This window comes from Podarcis cretensis (assembly GCF_951804945.1).
Source record: "Podarcis cretensis genome assembly, chromosome: 10".
In the NCBI taxonomy this organism is placed as follows: Eukaryota; Metazoa; Chordata; class Lepidosauria; order Squamata; family Lacertidae; genus Podarcis; species Podarcis cretensis.
The window spans coordinates 72,260,373-72,281,336 of NC_137179.1; the positions used below are offsets into that span (position 1 = coordinate 72,260,373).

At 40.9% G+C, this 20,964-nt stretch overlaps 1 protein-coding gene across 8 annotated transcripts in view; it reads left to right on the top strand.

Annotated features, from left to right (window-relative positions):
• The window catches only part of PHTF2 (putative homeodomain transcription factor 2), a 67,428-nt gene that overhangs the window by 38,246 nt on the left and 8,218 nt on the right, over positions 1–20,964 (top strand). For 6 of the 8 annotated variants that reach the window (XM_079993645.1, XM_079993644.1, XM_079993646.1 and 3 more), the window contains 10 exons: positions 169–327; positions 2,440–2,605; positions 3,547–3,711; positions 10,464–10,665; positions 12,530–12,688; positions 14,412–14,630; positions 15,088–15,216; positions 16,615–16,887; positions 17,318–17,449; positions 19,220–19,306. In XM_079993645.1, the coding sequence (XP_079849771.1) occupies positions 169–327; positions 2,440–2,605; positions 3,547–3,711; positions 10,464–10,665; positions 12,530–12,688; positions 14,412–14,630; positions 15,088–15,216; positions 16,615–16,887; positions 17,318–17,449; positions 19,220–19,306 (1,691 nt within the window). Of the gene's footprint in view, positions 1–168; positions 328–2,396; positions 2,606–3,546; positions 3,712–10,463; positions 10,666–12,529; positions 12,689–14,411; positions 14,631–15,087; positions 15,217–16,614; positions 16,888–17,317; positions 17,450–19,219; positions 19,307–20,964 lie in introns of those variants that run through there. The other 2 variants (XM_079993649.1, XM_079993648.1) reach the window with 2 other exon arrangements.

The following is a 20,964-nucleotide window of genomic DNA, read 5'->3' on the forward strand; positions in this document are numbered from 1 at the left end:
TGCAAGTACACAGCTTTAGAAGTTCAGCTTCACACACAGGAATATGTTCCATGTAAATATGGCATATATATCTCACGCAAAGTCTTAGGATTTTATCTTAGTCAAATGGTAATTGTAAATTGTCTATATTGCTATGCAACCTAAGTGATTTGTTTGTCTTCTGTTTAGGCTCTGCATTTGCTAAAGCTAAACCAGAAAGTCCCTGGACATCTCTGACTAGAAAGGGGATTGTTAGAGTTGTTTTCTTCCCATTCTTCTTCAGGTGGTGGCTACAAGTGACATCAAAGGTTATTTTCTTCTGGCTCCTTGTCCTTTATCTTCTTCAAGGTATAACTAGATGACTTTATTAGTTTTTAAAAAATGCATTGATCAAAAAACGGACCAAATCTTATTTTTCAGAGTTCTAATGATGCATTTCCATTTATATTTTTTAAACTCAAGTTACCTCAAAAGTTAGAAGCTGCTATAAGGATGAAACTAAATTACAGCAATTCCTGAAAATGTTAACTTCTAAGAAAAGGACTTCACAGTGTAAGAATAAAAAACGAAATTGAGAGAAGGATGTCATTTTGGCACTCCACAGAAACATAATGAAATTAACAAAGGGAAACAGAAACAGTTTATTTTAAAGAACACACAGTGTTTATCCTTGAGCTTAGACAGTGATTTCATATCACTAGAAAACTATATTAAAATGTATTCTATACTGACAGATTCCTCACCACCTGTTTCAAATATGATAGTAGATAGTGTTATTATTCTACCCACGGCTATTTATTTTTTATTAAGTGTGGTAATACCTATACAGCGATATTTAAATTAAAATTGTTAAGAACATAAGGCCCTGTTGGATCAGGCCAAAGGTCCATTTAGTCCACCGTTGCCAATCACATGCTTATGGTCAGTCATCATTGCCTACAGGACATAAGCAGAAGAGCAGCCTTCACAGTCATGTTTGTCAGGTATTCAGAGGAATACTGCCTCTGATACTGGTGATAAGATATAGCCATCATGTTGTAACTTTATAAGGGAGTTGCTTCAGCCCCCAACAGTGGCCCTTGGCGGGGGGCATCACTTACCTAGGCACTGACCTTGCCCCATCTCCATCCAGGTAAGCAGCAGTGATGCCAGTGGCAGGAGGGCAGCTTAGCACAAACTGTTTCTGACAGTCCCTTGATCATTAATTATCCACAATGCAGCACTGCAATAAATCAATTACATTGATACATTATTTCAGCTCCTTCAAAGGTACTAACTTGCCTAAAGGTACAAACTGAGGCACATATTAGATGTTCTGCATTATATGCCTGTCCCAATCCTATTTTGTTGTGAGTGTTACCATGGTTTTAAATATGTTTTCCAGTTGTCTTCTGATATCAGCAGATCTGAAAGCTTGTGCCAAACATTTTAGTTGTTTGTATGCAGTGTGGTATAATGTAATCTTGATGTATACTGCTTATATTTAAAAGGTTTTGTCACAACAATATCGGGAAACATGTTAACTCTTCAAATAGAGCACTGTAGAAAAACCAAGCTTTTCAGATGAATTGATTTCAGTGAGAGTTTGCTCATATGTTTAAATTTCCTGTATTGATTTTTTTTTAATACTTCAATTCTGTGTCCAGGGCAGCTGTTTATCAGCTCCATCTGGTACACAGGCTGAGACCTTACCTGCCTGCAGACTGTCTCGCCAGAGTGGTGCATGCTCTAGTTATCTCTCGATTGGACTACTGGAATGTGCTCTATGTGGGGCTACCTTTGAAGGTGACCCGGAAACTACAACTAATCCAGAATGCGGCAGCTAGACTGGTGACTGGGAGCAGCTGCCGAGACCACATAACACCGGTCTTAAAAGACCTTACACTGGCTCCCAGTACGTTTCCAAGCACAATTCAAAGTGTTGGTGCTGACCTTTAAAGCCCTAAATGGCCTTGGTCCTGTATACCTGAAGGAGCGTCTCCACCCCCATCGTTCTACCCGGACACTGAGGTCCAGCGCCGAGGGCCTTCTGGCAGTTCCCTCGCTACGAGAAGCCAAGTTACAGGGAACCAGGTAGAGGGCCTTCTCGGTAGTGGCACCCGCCCTGTGGAACGCCCTCCCACCAGATATCAAAGAGAAAAATAACTACCAAACTTTTAGAAGACATCTGAAGGCAGCCCTGTTTAGGGAAGCTTTTAGTGTTTAATAGGTTATTGTATTTTAGTGTTCTGTTGGAAGCCGCCCAGAGTGGCTGGGAAAACCCAGCCAGATGGGCGTGGTATAATTAATAATAATAATAATAATAATAATAATAATAATAATAATACTTAACTTTGGTTTGATCACATTTATTTCTGAGTTTAACAAAAATGACTTATTAACAGTATCATTTGTTTAATTATGAATTATTGTTGCAGATTTAATTCTTCACTGGTTGTTTTTTCCCCATGTCTTTGAAAGTTGCTGCAGTAGTCTTGTTCTATACAGTAGAAGCCACACATAATATACCTCTGACTGAAGTAGTAGGTCCTGTATGGCTCATGTTGCTTCTTGGAACTGTGCATTGCCAGATTGTTTCAACAAGAACCCCTAAACCACCTCCAAGTACAGGAGGGAGAAGGCGAAGGTACAGTTTATTTTAACATAGTGAGCCTTTTATGCATGTGCTTACTTTTCATTTCAGAATCTAAACTACCGTATTTTTCGCTCTATAGGACACACTTTTTCCCTTCTAAAAAGTAAGGAGGGAAAATGTGTGTGCATCTTATGGAGCGAATGCCGGCTGTGCGGCTAAGCCCAAAGCCAGAACAGGGAGACAGAGCGCTTCGCAGCGCTCTGTCTCGCTGTTCTAGCTTGGGATTAGCTGCGCAAAGCCTGTTCTAGCTTGGGGATGGCTGCGGCGGCTTCAAAGGCTGTCCCCGAAGCCGGAACAGCAAGAGGCTATCCCAGAAGCCAGATCCCTCTTGCTGTTCTGGCTTCTGGGGTTCAGAATTTTTTTCTTCTTGTTTCCTCCCCCCCCCCAAACTAGGTGCATCTTATCGTCCGGTGCGTCCTATAGAGCGAAAAATACGGTATTTTTGAAAAAGGCTTAAAATCTGACATTATGCATTATTTAAAAAATGGTGGGGGGTGGGGGGGTATTCTTGTTCTGCTAAGTTCCTTTTATTTGTGTTTGACCTTCTCATGAAATTTCACTTCTATAAATACTGTTGTGATATTTTTTTGAAACTGCACCCAATACAGATTGGTATCTCTTATTGGTACCAACACAATAGAACTAACTAATGGGGTGCAGGAAGCTGTTAGTGATTAGTTAAATGCATAATGTGCTCATATTTTTGTTTTTTCTGGACTGGTGTTGTGTAGCTCAGAGGGATGATTTTTGCGCTTAGAGAAGATGCTGACGAAAATGTAACTTTTCTCATGTGCAATAACCAACTGTCTGTTAAGCCCAGCCAGTGGCTGAATTCAGAGCTCTTTGCATGCTTACAAGAACGCTGACCGTGTTGTAGTGCTAGCAAATGACACTTACAAGATGCCTTCCACTTTTAATCTCTTCTGATGAAGGAAATTAAGGAAAGCAGCACATTTGGAAGTACATAGGGAAGGAGATGGCTCTAGTACCACAGATAACACACAGGAAGGAACAGTGCAGACCTACGGTACAAGCACCCCTTACAGTATTGGCGCTGTCTTCAGAGATATCTGGCATGCTGCTTTCTTTTTATCGGGGTTTGTATTTTATTCAAGGCTTTGTTTGTCTTAAAGATGCACTATCCTTTTTCTGACAAAGTAATCATTCATCTGTACTGCTGACATCCTTCTGTACATCCAGCTAGCTTTAGTATAATCCTGTTAAAGTATTCCAGCACCTGTGGCTGTGTTCTTCTGACTTTGGCAAATGAAGACAACTTTTCTTAAAAATGCCAAGTGGATATATAGAAACTGATCATTTAGGTGGGAAATATTGTTCAACCATTGCCAAAGGGCAAGAAAAAGTAATAAATAAATAAATAAATAAATAAATATCAGGTTCTATTCTTCTAAAGTTGCTTAGTTGTCTTGCAGTGTAGGTTTCAATATTCTGATATTGTAGTTTCAGTTCATTAATGCAGTGGTCTTCAGCCATTACAGATCTGTGCTCATATTTCATCTCAGCCTGCTATATAGACCCTACTTTTAGGGGTTCTCACCCCCTGATTTTATGTGCTGGTGGTTTGCGGTTGTGAGGGAGAGAGTTAATACAGTAGTACCTGGGTTTAGTACTTAATTCATTCTGGAGGTCCGTTCTTAACTTGAAACGTTCTTAACCTGAAGCACCACTTTAGCTAATGGGGCCTCCCACTGCCACCACACAATTTCTGTTCTCATCCTGAAGCAAAGTTCTTAAGCCGAGGTACTGTTTCTGGGTTAGCGGAGTCTGTAACCTGAAGCGTATGTAACCCGAAGTGTATGTAACCCGAGGTACCACTGTATTACGTTTGTTTCAAGTATAAGGGCTGGTACAGTGGTACCTCGGGTTATGAACTTAATTCATTCCAGAGGTCCGTTCTTAACCCGAAACCGTTCTTAACCTGAGGCACGCTTTCACTAATGGGGCCTCCTGTTGCTGCTGCGCCGCTGGTGCACGATTTCCATTTTCATCCTGGGGCAAAGTTCTCAACCCTGCTAAAAACATTTATCTTTAGGCAAGCTTGTCAAGACATGTTGAATGTTGGCATGTGTTTTAATCTGGTTTTAGCTTATTGTTGATTTTAATTATTTTTGAAGGTTTTACATTGTTGTTCTTACTGGGGTTTTTTTACTAATGATTTCATTTTTTATCCTTTTTGTAAGCCACTTTTTTTTTTAAAAAAAAAAACAACCACCACCACCACCAAATGGTATATAAATTGCATGGCATAAATAAACTTTAGAGTGGGTCATTGAAGCAGTTGTGGGTCATGTGCCATCTACTGAAGACCTATGCAGTAGTGAAATGATGCCATCTATGACTGACTAGCAAGCAAAAACAACAAAGGTGTTTGCTCCAATTAGATTACAAAAAAAGCTAAGGTTTGTTGATTGCTGCAATATATGAAGCTTTAAAAGCTATTAAATCCTGCAGATGTAAATTATCATACAGCCTGCTTTTTAACTATGCATCTGGCCAAACAATGATGATTAGTTTCTTTAAAATTTGTTCCAAACGGTTGAGAAACAAGTATATTAATGCACTTGTATTAAGCAGTCAGAAAAAAGGATAGTGCAGCTTCCTACGTCTACATGTTTTACATTTTATGTGTTCAGCATTATTACACTAACATGTGTCACACTGATGCTCTTATATGATTATGCTGTTTCCTATAAACTAAAATTATGGCCTATAATCATCACATGTTGCTTCTGGCAGGCCATTTAAGCACATCAAGGCAATAGAGGTCCCATCCCTCTTTAATTTTAAAAACACATTTCTGCCTTAGCTCGTGCTTGAGCTCAATTATTATAATTTTAATTCTGCCCTAATTTTTCAGTTGCATTTTCATCCTCTATTTTAATGTTTTGATTATGTACTGTATTTCAATATTCTTGTGTAGAAATGTTTCTAATAAATTCTACACAATGTAATTTATCTTTCACTGTAAAGAAGTTTGCAAGGTATGGAAATCTTTCATATTTAAATACATTTTGGCTGTGCTCTGTGTTCAGAGCAATATTCATGACTTCCAAAGCAATTACATGCATCATCTACGATACAAAAATAGGCATTTTGAAAAAAAAAGCCTTCCTTCCCCAAGACTCAGAGTCCTGGTCAAATTCTTTGCATGTAAACTGGATTATTTTTATAGAGATGTGGTACAGCTTTTATACCCTAATGGAGGAAATTCAAAGCTGTAAACTTAATTTTGTTTTGTAGGAAATGTTGCAAAACATGGAGAGTTTGGGTTGTTTAAAAAGCTATACATTATTATGTATTTGATGTAGTAAGCGTGAAGCTCCCATGTGAAAATGCTTGGACGGCTGACTTTAGCATCAGTGAATTTAAACAGAACTCTAAATATGCTCTATTTTTTTTATTTTTTTTGAGAAGCATTGAAAAAGAAACTAGAATATGACACAGTGAGAAAATTTGTTTGTAGAGAGAAAGCTAATCCAATAATATTGAAGTCATGAGATTGTTTCCAGATAAACAATTGTTATTTGAAGCTATCCTTCACAAAGTCAAAGTGCTTTGACTGAAGGCTCTGTTCAATGTTAAATATGGCAACTCCTTGATACTTTTCTTCAGAAGAGCCTGTTTGTAGTGGTAGATCACGGCAGAACTTGGTTTTTGAAGCTTCATGGTGTTGTTCCTCCTTGTCTTACTGCTAGTGCTTCAGTATTAGGTGGAACAAATTACAGTAGAAATAATATGATTAGCTTTTCTCCTTTTGCATACGTGGAAGTACAAGTTTCAGGTATTTGCTGGGCAGAGCAATCTTACCATATTTTATCTGCCCTGAATCTTCCAACATTCAGCTTCATTAGATATCCACAAGTTCTAGTGTTAGGCTTGAGGGAGAAAAGATTTCCTTTATCCACTTTCTCTCTGCCATGCTTAATTGTATAAACTTCAATCATGTCACATCTTCTAACCTTTTCCCTAAAAAAACCCCAAATGCTGTAACCTTTCCTCATAGGGGAGCTCTAACTTCTAGTTTTAAACAAAATGCACACTTGTTTCCCTGAGTGGCGAGAAGTTCCAGGGAAACCACATTTAGCTGGCTTTGATTTTCTTTGGAAAAAAGTCTCATTGGAGGCTTAAGGTATTCCTGTAATATTTAAGTTTCTTAAAAATATATATATACAGGATGAGCTTAAGGCTCCTACAAAAAGCAAATTCCGCTGTCCGACATCAGATGTTGAGATAGGTAAAGGTAAAGGGTAAATGGATGCCTGACCATTAAGTCCAGTCGTGACCGACTCTGGGGTTGCGGCGCTCATCTCACTTTATTGGCCGAGGGAGCCGGTGTACAGCTTCTGGGTCATGTGGCCAGCATGACTAAGCCGCTTCTGGCGAACCAGAGCAGCACACGGAAACGCCGTTTACCTTCCCGCTGGAGTGGTACCTATTTATCTACTTGCACTTTGACGTGCTTTCAAACTGCTAGGTGGGCAGGAGCAGGGACTGAGCAACGGGAGCTCACCCCGTTGCGGGGATTCGAGCCGCCGACCTTCTGATTGGCAAGTCCTAGGCTCTGTGGTTTAACCCACAGCGCCACCCGCATCCCAATGTTGAGATACAGTCCCTCAAAAGAGATTTTGCAGATCACAAAGCTTATAATTTCACCTCTTCCCCCAGTCCTACATAAAAAATGCAGCTGCTGTTCCCTCTTTCTTGCTGGAGCAGGATAGTAAGTGTGAGGCATGTTCTCTAACCATCTTTTAGCTTTCTTGACTATTTTCGTGCAAACTCCCCAACAACAGAAGTGTCTAGCAACTTTGCCTGCTGACCATTGAGGAAATTTATGCAATTGTTCTGGCCCTCATTGCCGCCCTTTCTGTCAAAATTCCTTTGCGGTAACCAAATGACTATCTTGGAAAAATATTATTGCACGCATCTGAATCACTGAGCTACGAAAGACTCCTGGGGTTTGCAGCACTTACCCAGGATTTTGTTTCCTTGGAATGAAGGTCAATTGAGACTCTGGTATCTTTATGATTTTCTTATATGTGTCTTTATTTACACATATATACTACCTGAGAATGAGGTGGAGGGGCTCACAGCTTTAACACTCCAGCAAATCTTGCCTCCCCATTAGGTTCCCAGGGAGAAGCCATAGTTTTGGGTCCAGCACAGAGCAATGCAGGCCTCTTCTAACTTTGGTCAAAGCCCAAACACATCCACTCTTGGCCTGTTGTTCTCCATCCTAGGGTGACCTGGCATCCAGTAGAGTGAAGTGGGAAATGGCCCACCCATTCCTCTCTAAGATGCTTATGATGGGTGCTTAGCTGAGTAAAAAAAGGTAAAGGTACCCCTGCCCGTATGGGCCAGTCGTGTCCGACTCTAGGGTTGTGCACCCATCTCACTTAAGAGGCCGGGGGCCAGCGCTGTCCGGAGACACTTCCGGGTCACGTGGCCAGCGTGACGAAGCTGCTCTGGCGAGCCAGTACCAGCGCAGCACACGGAAACACCGTTTACCTTCCCGCTAGAAAGCGGTACCTATTTATCTACTTGCACTAGCTTTCGAACTGCTAGGTGGGCAGGAGCTGGGACCGAAAGACGGGAGCTCACCCCGCAGCGGGGATTCGAACCGCCGACCATACGATCGGCAAGCCCTAGGCACTGAGGTTTTACACACAGCGCCACCCGCGTCCCATGAGTACCTGCTTAGCTGAGTAGCTATTACCATAGCAAAGGAACTGGTTTAACTGGTTCACCAAGTTTCCGCCTACAGATTCTAACCTAATGGGTACAGGATCAGAGGCCTGGAAGCCTGACCTCCCCACAAGGTTTTGCACTCCCCCATGTAGAGCTGCTACTCAAGAGAAAGCCAGATTGTATTAGATTTTCATAAGAGACTAGATAGTGGCAAAAGGGTAGTTTAATTCTCTGCTTTGTTGATTGTACTTTGCTTCTTTTTTAATATAGTGGCTTCCTTTCCAGTTCATTGACCACAGGCATTAACAAATTAAGGGTGTGTTTGTTTTGTTGACTTCTTTTGTTCTTTGTTCTGGGTTATGTTCTACCTATAGATCTGAAATAGAGGATATTTTTAAAACAGTGGATGTTTCAGATTCTTTCTCTTTTGAATCCCTTTCGTGTGTGCGCACATGCAGATTAGCATTAAAAGGTGTGGCTGTCCTTGGGAACCTCAGCTTCTCATTGCTGTGACCTTTTTAACACTGTGATTTGAGGGATTAATTCAGACAGATATACTTTGTATTTAGTTTCTACTTTACTGATACCCACATCTTACCTTCTTGCTTCAATATTTGATCCAAATTAATTGGTGGACTGAGGCCCAATAGGCAGTGCTGAAAGCTGATTGGCTGAAAACTAGAATGTGGGGAAGAGACCAGGTCTCAACTTCCCAGTTTGTCTTCTGTATGAAGGAGATAGGTCTGAAGAGTCTCTTTGACACTGCCATAAGGACAGAGCTGACAAGGACTGTGTTTTATTTCCCTGTTACCTTGGGAATCAGTTTCCTCCTGAGGGCACAAGCAGGGCTGTGCAAAGCTGGTAATGGGCCCAGATCTGATGGGAAATGTGGGCCCCATTTCAATAATCTTTACCAAAAGGTCCCCCTTTGCCTCTACCAGGGGGACTCGGAGTAGGTCTCCTCAAAATCATAGGCCCATGCCAATTGGCCCACCTGCCCCCTCCCCACCTCCATTCTGGCCTAGGCACATGCACAGTGGTGAAAGCAAGAGATTTTGCTTTCCCTTCCAAGGATGCCATTCGCAGCAATGTTGTTCACTACTACCATCAAGAGGTGGCTTCTCCCCACCTCGTAGACCATAATTATTAAATATAATAACAATAACATTTTATTTATATCCCGCCCTCCCCTGCCAAAGCCGTGCAGAATATACAATCAAATCAAGGACCAACGAAACAAAACACAGAATAAGCAAAATAAAGTAATTTAGCTGGTATAAAATAAGCAGCGTGTTCCAGGCCACTTGGAGTTATTATGTATCTTTTGTGTATCCTTTGCTGCTGTTCTCTTTTGTGATGCATTTTATCACCTTCATCTAGCCTTTTGTTGAGATTCTGCTGCTTAGAGAGGCCTTATACTCTACTATTGCTTTAAGTAGTACAGTGGTGCCTCGCAAGACGAAATTAATCTGTTCCGTGAGGCTCTTCGTATAGCGGTTTTTTCGTCTTGCGAAGCAAGCCCATTGACAGCTTAGCGGATTAGCGCTATTAGCGGTTTAGCGGCTTTTAGCGATCAGCTGTTAAGCGGCTTATCAGCGGATCAGCTGATAAGCGGCTTAGCGGCTTAGAAAAAGGGGGGGGAAAGGGAAAAAAACCTGCAGGAACTCGCAAGACATTTCGTCTTGCGAAGCAAGCCCATAGGGAAATTCGTTTTGCGAAGCGCCTCCAAAATGGAAAACCCTTTCGTCTAGCGGGTTTTCCGTCTTGCGGGGCACCACTGTACATAGAAATAAATTTATAGAGGAATAAGGTACAATTAGCCATGGATGGTTCAAAATGACATGTTTTCAAGGGGGAACCATGACAGTCATTATTATTTTGTTGCTCTGACAAAGTTCTGACTTGCTTTGTTCATGGGCATATCCAAACCTATCGCCTTCAAGACTAGCAGTTGACTTTGGCAGATTTATATATCCCAAATTAGTGATTCTTTGGGGGAACTTGGTAGATTAAAATGTACCATCTGTTCATATATGAAATGTTGCATGCAGGTTTCTGTTCTTGTACAGCATAGAAATTTGGGGGACAAGATACGGAGGAACTGTAATGCAAACAATTATTTTATGTATATGTTTAACTCTAGAGCAAAGAAAGCAAAGAATTCAATAGACAAGTCAACAGAGACTGACAATGGGTATGTCTCGCTTGATGGAAAAAAGACCGGTAAAAACAATGAAGATGTTTTACAATCCCAGGAGCCGCAGTGTGAAGTTATCAGATCAGAAGAGACATGCTGGAGCACAGGAGCTGTCAGAAATTCATTCAGTAATACAAATCATCACAAAGTGAGTGTCTAATTTTTTCTAGAATATTTTTATAGTTTAGCATCAATATTTTCATATTATGAGAATGCAAGAATTCCCATGCTGGGCTAAGACAAAAAGGCCACCTCACCCAATGCTTTTTCCCTCCCTACCTCTCTCGCATGCATTTTAGATGATCAGATCTCATATGAATAGGCTGAAATATAAACAAGTCTTTTGCTCGCAAACCTAACCCCTTTATATTTATAGGAGTCAGCAAAAAAACAACGAAATCTTCCATTACCTGTAGCGTCACAATTATTGGTTAACAGCTTTGGAATTAGCCAGGATACTAAATCATAGGCTGAAGTTAGTCTAATATCCTGGCTTGCTGCAAACCTTTTAACTATTAGGTCCACTTAGGCACTTTAAGGAAAATATTGTGGGAAATATAAGGGGGATCTTCTAAGCACAGGCAGGAAACATTAGCCAAGGATTTTTGTCACACCCAATTTCTTTGATTTTTTACTTTTCCGGTCTAGGGTGCTGACTTTACACAGAACCTTTTGTGCAAAGTAAAAGTCACCCCACTGCAACACTAGAGTTGTGGTTTGTGAAAACACAGCCTTTTAATCTTAGACCATACAGGATTTACCTCCAGTCTTAGACCTGTGATGTTTAGCACTAAGTTCAGAGAAAAAATATCCCTCTCTCTGCTTTTTACAGAGGATCTCTAAAGAACTGGTTAGGAATTTTATCTCCTGATTGGAAGATAAAGTGCAATAGGAGTATAGCATCTAGATCAAGGGAAGTAATAGTGCCACTGTATTCTGCTCTGGTCAGACCTCACCTGGAGTACTGTGTCCAGTTCTGGGCACCACAGTTCAAGAAGGACACTGACAAACTGGAACGTGTCCAGAGGAGGGCAACCAAAATGGTCAAAGGCCTGGAAACGATGCCTTATGAGGAACGGCTAAGGGAGCTGGGCATGTTTAGCCTGGAGAAGAGGAGCTTAAGGGGTGATATGATAGCCATGTTCAAATATATAAAAGGATGTCACATAGAGGAGGGAGAAAGGTTGTTTTCTGCTGCTCCAGAGAAGCGGACACGGAGCAATGGTTCCAAACTACAAGAAAGAAGATTCCACCTAAACATTAGGAAGAACTTCCTGACAGTAAGAGCTGTTCGACAGTGGAATTTGCTGCCAGGGAGTGTGGTGGAGTCTCCTTCTTTGGAGGTCTTTAAGCAGAGGCTTGACAACCATATGTCAGGAGTGCTCTGATGGTGTTTCCTGCTTGGCAGGGGGTTGGACTCGATGGCCCTTGTGGTCTCTTCCAACTCTATGATTCTATGATTCTATGCTCCTTCTGCTCTTTAGAGATTGCAACCCAGGCAGAGTACTTTACTTGCCAATCAGATTGGGAGAAAAAGAGAATGGGCAGTTCACACAGCATCCTTGGCCAGATGTCCCTACTAGCCCATAGCGAACTCCTTGCTGTACAAGCTTGTCTCTCCAAGAAGTCTTCTTAAGTCCCTTGACTTAAGTCTTCAAGGGACTTGATTGACCTCTCTTCAGACAGTGCCTTGTGAAACTGTGGAACATGCTACACAAGATGTAGGAATTTAGAAATGTCTAGCACCCACAAGCTCATAACAATACAGAAGATACTTGTTAGGTTGGCTAACCATGTACTCTGAATTTTTTCCTGCAATTCTTCAGTAAGCAGTGTGCAGATGACCTTGTTGCATAGTAACAGTACTGTGGTAATGGTGGAGGAAATATTATGTCTGATTTTACGATTATAAAGATGTATAGAGAATAATTGTAATACATGCAAAGTGGAATTATGTTACATTTGAAGTAAAAAAATAGTTTTTACTAACACCCAATTCTTAATTGATCTAGGATAATCACAGAACAGTGACAAATGTATCTGATGAAGTTTCAAGCGAAGAGGGACCAGAAGCAGGATATCCCTTGCGCCGTAATGCAGAACGTGCTTCCAGTGACTGCACATTTCGGAATAGGAAATCCCATCATTATAAGAAACATTACCCTGTGGAGGTATGCTCTTGCAATGATCTCAAACAAACTTTCATGAAAGCAGTAAGATATATAATTGGAAAAATTATTTCCCATCTATAACAGCTTCCCTGTTTAGTGAGTTGATATTCTTAAAGGGGGGGGCCCTCAGCCAAGTGGGTGACTGTCACGGATAGGCCTATTCAGGTTGCAAAATTGACTTTCTAGAGATATTCTCTTGGTGTCAGCTCTTTCTTTTTGTTGGGTGGTTGTAGTACAAGAATGTGTATGGCTGTTCTACACTGGTGTAGAAGCCATAGCATGAGTTGTGCTACCCCCCCCCCAACAACAACACCCAAGGGGGAACAAGGACATAGCTAAGTGGCAATATTAGAGCAAGGAATAAGATGTCCCATTGGGCTAACAAACCCAGTGCTTTGTTATGTTTGTTAGAGTTTGTAATAAAGCTATAAAGCTAGAAAATTATCAGAAGACATACTATTTTACATCACTAATTCTAAATGATAGGGACGCAGGTGGCGCTGTGGGTAAAAGCCTCAGCACCTAGGACTTGCCGATCGTCAGGTCGGCGGTTCGAATCCCCGCGGCGGGGTGCGCTCCCGTCGTTCGGTCCCAGCGCCTGCCAACCTAGCAGTTCGAAAGCACTTTCGGGTGCAAGTAGATAAATAGGGACCGCTTACCAGCGGGAAGGTAAACGGCGTTCCGTGTGCTGCGCTGGCTCGCCAGATGCAGCTTCGTCACGCTGGCCACGTGACCCGGAAGTGTCTGTGGACAGCGCTGGCTCCCGGCCTATAGAGTGAGATGAGCGCACAACCCTAGAGTCTGGCAAGACTGGCCCGTATGGGCAAGGGTACCTTTACCTTTTTAAATTCTAAATACCAAATGTCTGTTTTTGCATGGCAAAAAGGCTTTATTTTTACAAAAGGGCCTCTAGGTATGTTTTTGATTTTTAATTCAAGTTGGCTATCAACTGAATGTTTAAAACAGACTAATGTTTGGCATTACATGAGTATGAAGAAATTTCTAGGGGTTATGATGGCCTGGGGTCCCAGTGGAATAACAAGCAGACACAGGCTTTGATTGAAAACTATGCCTTTATTGGCACAACTGTACCAAGGGAGAGTCTCCTGAAAAATCAAAGGGAGACTGCAACATGGCACAAATAAGCAGTGTTCTTAAACATTTTTGTGCTACACATGTGATTGCTATTAACCTATCATAGGCTTACAGTAAGACATCCTATAGCAGTTACAACCTACTTCATCAAATCTAAGCCAATCAGAAATCTTTTAACTCCTCTGAATAGACCTCCCCAACTCTCTGATTTTAATAATACATGATTAAATATAATTATTCTTAAATGTCCTTCTTTATTAACTTCTGATTATCTTATTCACTTGCTGCCCATTGTTTTATTCAGCAAACTGTGATTAAGTGAAATTGCTCTACCTAGCTGATTTCTTGCATTCCTTTAGCATACCAGAGTACTGGTTGTTATGGTTGTTATCCTTGCATTCTTCCAGCGTACCAGACTACTGGTTCCAATAAATATTGTCTACAGACATTTTTTTTCTTCTGTTGGAAAGGGTTTAGCTAAAGTTCCCACTCCCATGTCAAGCTACAAAATAGAACCAAACAGGAATCTGGAATAAGAAGCAAATGCAGTTTTAGGAAAAAACGAGTTTATTATTGAAAGAAGAAAAAAACCATGTTCTCCTTCAAATATGCAATGTCTATCTTTCAGGATATCCCTAAATCAGGCACTAGTTGCAGTTCGAGATGTTCAAGTTCCAGACAAGATTCTGAGAGTACAAGACCAGAGTCTGAGACAGAAGATGTATTGTGGGAGGATCTTTTGCATTGTGCAGAGTGCCGCTCCTCTTGCACCAGTGAGACAGATGTGGAAAACTCTCAGGTTAACACATGTATAAAGAAAGAGTACAGAGATGACCCATTTCACCAGGTAAGTGGGAAAAGACCACATTGTTTATCCTACCAAATCTATTGTGAGTTAGAACCAGTGTGGTGTAGTGGTTAAGAGCGGTAGACTCGTAATCTGGGGAACCGGGTTTGCGTCTCCGCTCCTCCACATGCAGCTGCTGGGTGACCTTGGACTAGTCACACTTCCCTGAAGTCTCTCAGCCCCACTCACCTCACAGAGTATTTGTTGTGGGGGAGGAAGGGAAAGGAGATTGTTAGCCGCTTTGAGACTCCTTCGGGTAGTGATAAAGCGGGATATCAAATCCAAACTCTTAATTGTGGCAGAAAAAGAGGTAAACTGAACAAAATATAGTTATTTGCAAATAGGCATTTTTGGTAATGAAATACTTTTTTGTAATGGTAAATTAGTGCTTACTATACATTGTCCAGAATAACACCTTCTTCTTTTTTTCCTTTCCCCCTTTTTTCTTTTTACACAGAGTCACTTGCCCTGGTTTCATAGTTCTAATCCTGGGCTCGAAAAAGTAAGCGCAATTGTTTGGGAAGGTAATGACTGCAAAAAGGCTGATATGTCGGTGCTTGAGATCAGTGGCATGATAATGAACAGAGTGAGTATGTATTTGAAATATTTTACTTGGCTTTACCCAAGTTAAAGATACTTATGTTTCCCTGAAGGGGGGGTGCACAGTGATTTCTGTACCATGTTGCAGTTCTGTAGGTTTCAATTTGCTTCGTTTTCAGTCATAAAAGTGGACACGATCTTTTCTTTTTAGCCACAAGCGGGGCAGACCTGCCTAGAGTTTGCCTCACTTCGTTTGCCCTGTGTTGAGATTACACAGAGCAGCTGACCACTAGTAGCCCATATAATAAATAAATAAAAGACCCACAATTTATTGGCAGAATAAAAATTGAGTACAGTGGTGCCCCGCAAGACGAATGCCTCGCAAGACGGAAAACCCGCTAGGCGAAAGGGTTTTCCGTTTTGGAGGTGTTTCGCAAAACGAATTTCCTATGGGCTTGCTTCGCAAGACGAAATTGTCTTGCGAGTTCCTGCGGGGTTTTTCCCCTTCCCCCCCTTTTTCTAAGCCGCTAAACCGCTTATCAGCTGATCCGCTAAGCCGCTTATCAGCTGATCCGCTAAGCCGCTAATGGGCTTGCTTCGCAAGATGAAAAAACCGCAAGACGAAGAGACTCGCGGAACGGATTCTTTTCGTCTTGCGAGGCACCACTGTAGGTTTAATTAATTCACCCTGTAAAACTAGAACACCACTACACATGAGCATGAAAGGCTGGCTAACCTGAACAACTTTTTTTTTTCAAAGTTTCAGAAATATTAGGTTGGATTCAAAAGACTAATTGTGCAAGCAGGAGCATTTTCTTGATTTTTGCTAATTATCCCCTTCCCTCCTCCGTATCCCATACTGTTCCCAGGGTTTCCCTTTTGGGGAACATCAGGGATCTACAGTGAGTAGGAGGCAAGAAAACAGAAATAAAGTGGTCTTCCTTGGGGGGCTGTGGACTTTCCCTCCTTGGAGGTTTCTAAGCAGAGGTTTGATGGCCATCTGCCATGGATACTTTAGTTTAGATTTCTGCATTGCAGAAATTTGGACTAGATGACTCTTGAGGTTCTTTCCAATTCTACAATTCTGTCATTCTATTCTATGAAAACTGAATTTCATGAGTGGAATTTTGCTTGAGATTCTTAGAATGCAACTTGTTATCATTTTTGATCCTTTGGCCCTTCATCACCTATATGTATAGGCCCTAGGAATTGTCCTTTTTATATTGACCTTTGAACTCTGTCTTAACAAACTTGAAAATTGTTCTGGTATATTACATATTTTAAGCGTATTTTGCAAACAATCACTAAACAGCATTTCTTAACATGCTACTTTATATTATACTGGTGGGGTTTTGTTGTTTATAGTATTTAGATGGCGCGGTATAAATAAGAAGTTGTTGTTGTTGTGTTGAGTTTTAAAAATATATATTTCTCTCATCTTTAGGTAAACAGCTATGTACCAGGAATAGGATATCAGATTTTTGGAAATGTTGTCTCTCTAATCCTGGGTTTAACACCGTTTGTATTTCGAATTTCCCAAGCTAAGGATCTGGAGCACTTAACTACACATTCTGCTGCTGAACTTTATACGATTGCATTTGGGTCAAATGGAGACATAATGGTTCTTTCCATGGTTATAGTATGCTTCATAGTTCGTGTTTCCCTTGTATGGATATTCTTCTTTTTATTATGTGTGGCTGAGAGAACCTACAAACAGGTAAGGGCATTTGCAGCAAACTCCTCATTTACATGAAGAAAGAAACTGCAATGTATTATTATGTTTTGCTTTTTGGCATATATGTTTTTGATATAGAACACAGTTTTAGATATTTATTATCTTACTATTTTAAGATTTGCAACCTCTTCTTCAAAAAAATTATAGAATTAAAAATTAAAAGGAAAATAAAATAGAATTAAAAGGAAAATAAAAATTATTATTTTCCTATTATTTATGATTTATACCTGAGAATTAATATATAAAGTATGGAAATGGAAATTTCCAACTTTAATTTGACCACAATATTAAAGTATGGACAGTATGTAAAGTATCTAAAGCTACAACGTCTTTACAATGGTTTAAAAATCTGTATTGGTATTCCAAATACATTTCAGTTCTTAATTCACTAAACGTAACTTATCGCTTACAGAGGCTACTTTTTGCCAAACTCTTTGGCCACCTAACATCTGCAAGAAGGGCACGGAAGTCTGAGGTTCCTCACTTTCGACTAAAGAAGGTGCAGAATATTAAAATGTGGCTTTCCCTCCGCTCCTATCTAAAGGTTTGTTGGCCCTTATTTTTTGTTTGCCATATGTGCTTTTAAACCAGATGTGTGTTATACTGACAGTACTTAGTACTGAGCATTGCCCTCTTCTGAATTTTTGCATTTCTCCTGAGCTTTGTCGTACAGGTAAGTATTTCTCATTGTGAAAATCAAGAGGTGAGCAACTGAGATCTTCTGCTAGTCTTAGATTTAGCAGGTCACATTTTTATAAGGCTAAGTTTCTTGATTCTGGTTGGGCAGAGTGGTTTTAAAACAACACAGTTTGGCATAATAATTTCATTTTTGTAGTCTAAAATATTGTGGAAAGAAGCCTCATTTATAAAGAAGAAACCTTAGGGCAATGCCTTTTGTTTTATAAATTGGCTGACTCTTTGCCTTAGTTAAGGAAGAAATAAAAAGGAAGGTTGTTTTCTTGATGGACTTTAAAAAGCACAGGACTAAAAATGTAGCTATTAATAACACTTCTGACAGATGCTTCTGGGAAATTGTGTTATTTTAGTCCTCATATGTCACCATTACATTTCCAGCAGTGTAGAGAATGTTTCTGCGTTAGTGTCACAGGCATCTGTTAAATGCTGCTCTGATGCTGAATGTTACAAGACCCTTGCCCATACTGTGTTGAATTTTCTCTCCCCCCTCCCCACACTCTGTGTTGTTTTTGTTTCCCCCCCTTCGGGTTCAGTTTGGTTGCTCTCTGGAGCATTGGAGCACATACTTTACATTTCAAGAATAGTGTCTCCCTCTTCCATGTGTGGGGGAAATACTCTTTGCACTTAGCAGTGAAACCTAAAGCTGATGAGTCCTACCATTCCAGGTTAGCATAGCACAGGGGTCAGCAACCTTTTTCAGCTGTGGGCTGATCCACCCGTCCCTCAGACCATGTGGTGGGCCAGACTATATTTTTTGGGGGGAAAGAACGAATTCCTATGTCCCACAAATAACCCAGAGATGCATTTTAAATAAAAAGACACATTCTACTCATGTAAAAATACTCTGATTCCTGGACTGCCCGCGGGCCAGATTGAGAAGGCGATTGGGCCTTAGGTTGCCTACCCATGACATAGCAGTTCATTGTCCCTCAATAAAAGTTGCAGAATATCAGTGGTTCAGCTTCTTAATAAACCAGCTCTGCACTTTCATCCTCTAATTCGAGAACTTTTGTTCGGGGTTCTCAAGACTTGGTCATACTGTCTTTCTAAGCAACTGATATTTCTTATGTCTACACCCCACACACAAGGCAGGAAATCCTACAGTAAGCTAATTTCTCTTCAGTCCTGCTGTCCCTAGTCTTAGAAATAGTGTTTTTTCTATGTCCTGTTTGTATGCTGCTTAACTTTCAGAGAGTATTGTATGCATTGCATTACTGTAGGTGACTTGTTAGAATGATAGCAGATATATTTTCATGTTTCCCCCCCTGTGCATTACTTGTAGGAGGTGGATTGTAGCACATGGTAATTGGGGAATGGCTTTTCAAGAGATTGTGGTGATGCAGCTGAAATTCAGACTCCTGTGATCAAGACAATTTCATTTCATGGCACAAAGTTGTCTTATTAGAACAATTTTCTTCCAGCCACTATTTCTCCCTTGTCATTATTAATAAGCATGCTTAACACCATACTCCTTTAAACCATAGGAAGCAAGTATTTGATATATTGCATTTAAAATGTCATTTAATTGCATGATCAGTCTATAGACATGTCACCCCATTTACCAGGTTTCTATGGTTAATCCCTCCAGAGAATTATTAAGTTTCCCTTTTATTTTCAGCGTCGAGGTCCTCAACGGTCAGTTGATGTAATAGTCTCATCTGCTTTTTTGTTGACTATTTCGGCTGTATTTATCTGCTGTGCACAGGTAAGGAAAGAACCAATTTACTTAATAAAAAAACTTATCTAACCAGAAAATATGTGTGCACACTCTGTGTGCGTGCGTGGACCTAAAGATTTGCAGGACGCCTGAACGTTGTTCAACTGTTTGCTTTGTATATCTGTAGTTAATAAAACAACAACTGATCTGTTCCAATCTTTCTGTGATTGGATTATGAGCCCAACCAAAGCTCTGTGTTCCACATTTGCACTTAGGGGGAACTAAAAACTGCTATATTTCTCCCCTTTTTGGCAGAAGCAGATTAAATCTTCAGGCACAGGAGCTCTCCAAAGTGGATTAAGCCTGCTAATTTGCACACAAATAGGTCCAGGGGCTTTGGTGAGCAAAGGAGAGAAATATTCATTTCCCTCCCTAATCCATATTACAGCAAATAGCTTTACAGTGGTGCCTCGCAAGACGAAAAGAATCCGTTCCGCGATTCTCTTCGTCTAGCGGTTTTTTCGTCTTGCGAAGCAAGCCCATTGACAGTTTAGTGGATTAGCGCTTTTAGCGGCTTTTAGCGGCTTATCGGCTTAGCGGATAAGCGGATAAGCAGCTTAGCGGCTTAGAAAAAGGGAGGGGAAAGGGGAAAAAAACCCCGCAGGAACTCGCAAGACATTTTCCTCTTGCGAAGCAAGCCCATAGGAAATTCGTTTTGCGAAGCGCCTCCAAAACGGAAAACTCTTTCGTCTTGCGAGTTTTCCGTCCTGCGAGGCATTCGTCTTGCGGGGCACCACTGTATTAACTAAAACTCCAAAATCTATACTAGTTTCATATTTTTGAGTAGCGGTGGTGGGGGGTTGTCTTTTACTCTTTCTTACCTTAATATAAGATGTGACTGACTGGTGGCGTCAGTTCATTATGGTGTTAGTTGACAACTTCCTAGGGTCTCCCTTTCAGCACCCATCAAGTGACTGGTGCTGCATTTTCAAAGGAACTCCTCTCAGTGCCAATAAGCTGATGGATGCTGAGAGAGAGCCCCTGTTTACAACTGATAGTATGCTTTCAAAGGGACATGGCCAAATTAGGATTACTGCTTGAACTAATTAGACGCCCAAGCCAGAGATTCCCCACTACTGCATTACAAGGTGAATCCACCCTGATCACTCCCTGTGGCATGCTGAAGAATTCAGGAGGATTTTTTCCACAAGCAGCATAGGGCAATTTTTTTTAAAGTTCAAATAATCTTCGAACTAAAATAATAATTCTCTGCTGCTTTGCCTTAACCAAAAAATCCTCCAGTGCTTCAAAGCCACCATTTAGACAGCCTTGCTTCTTGCAAAACCCATGGAACTAGAGTTCAGAAAAATAGATAAATTGTATATTGAAAGGTATAAGGATGTAGAGAATAGAGAAAAACAAAACCAGGCTTTGTGCGGGCCCTGATCTGATTCCAGCTGCTTTGTTGATTTGTGATTTGACTCAGGAAGCGCAGAGCAGCTGCACACCCTGGTACAGTGGTGCCCCGTAAGACGAATGCCTCGCAAGACGGAAAACCCGCTAGACGAAAGGGTTTTCCGTTTTGGAGGCGCTTCGCAAAACAAATTTCCCTATGGGCTTGCTTCGCAAGACGAAAATGTCTTGCGAGTTCCTGCGGGTTTTTTCCCCTTCCCCCCTTTTCCTAAGCCCTAAGCCGCTTATCAGCT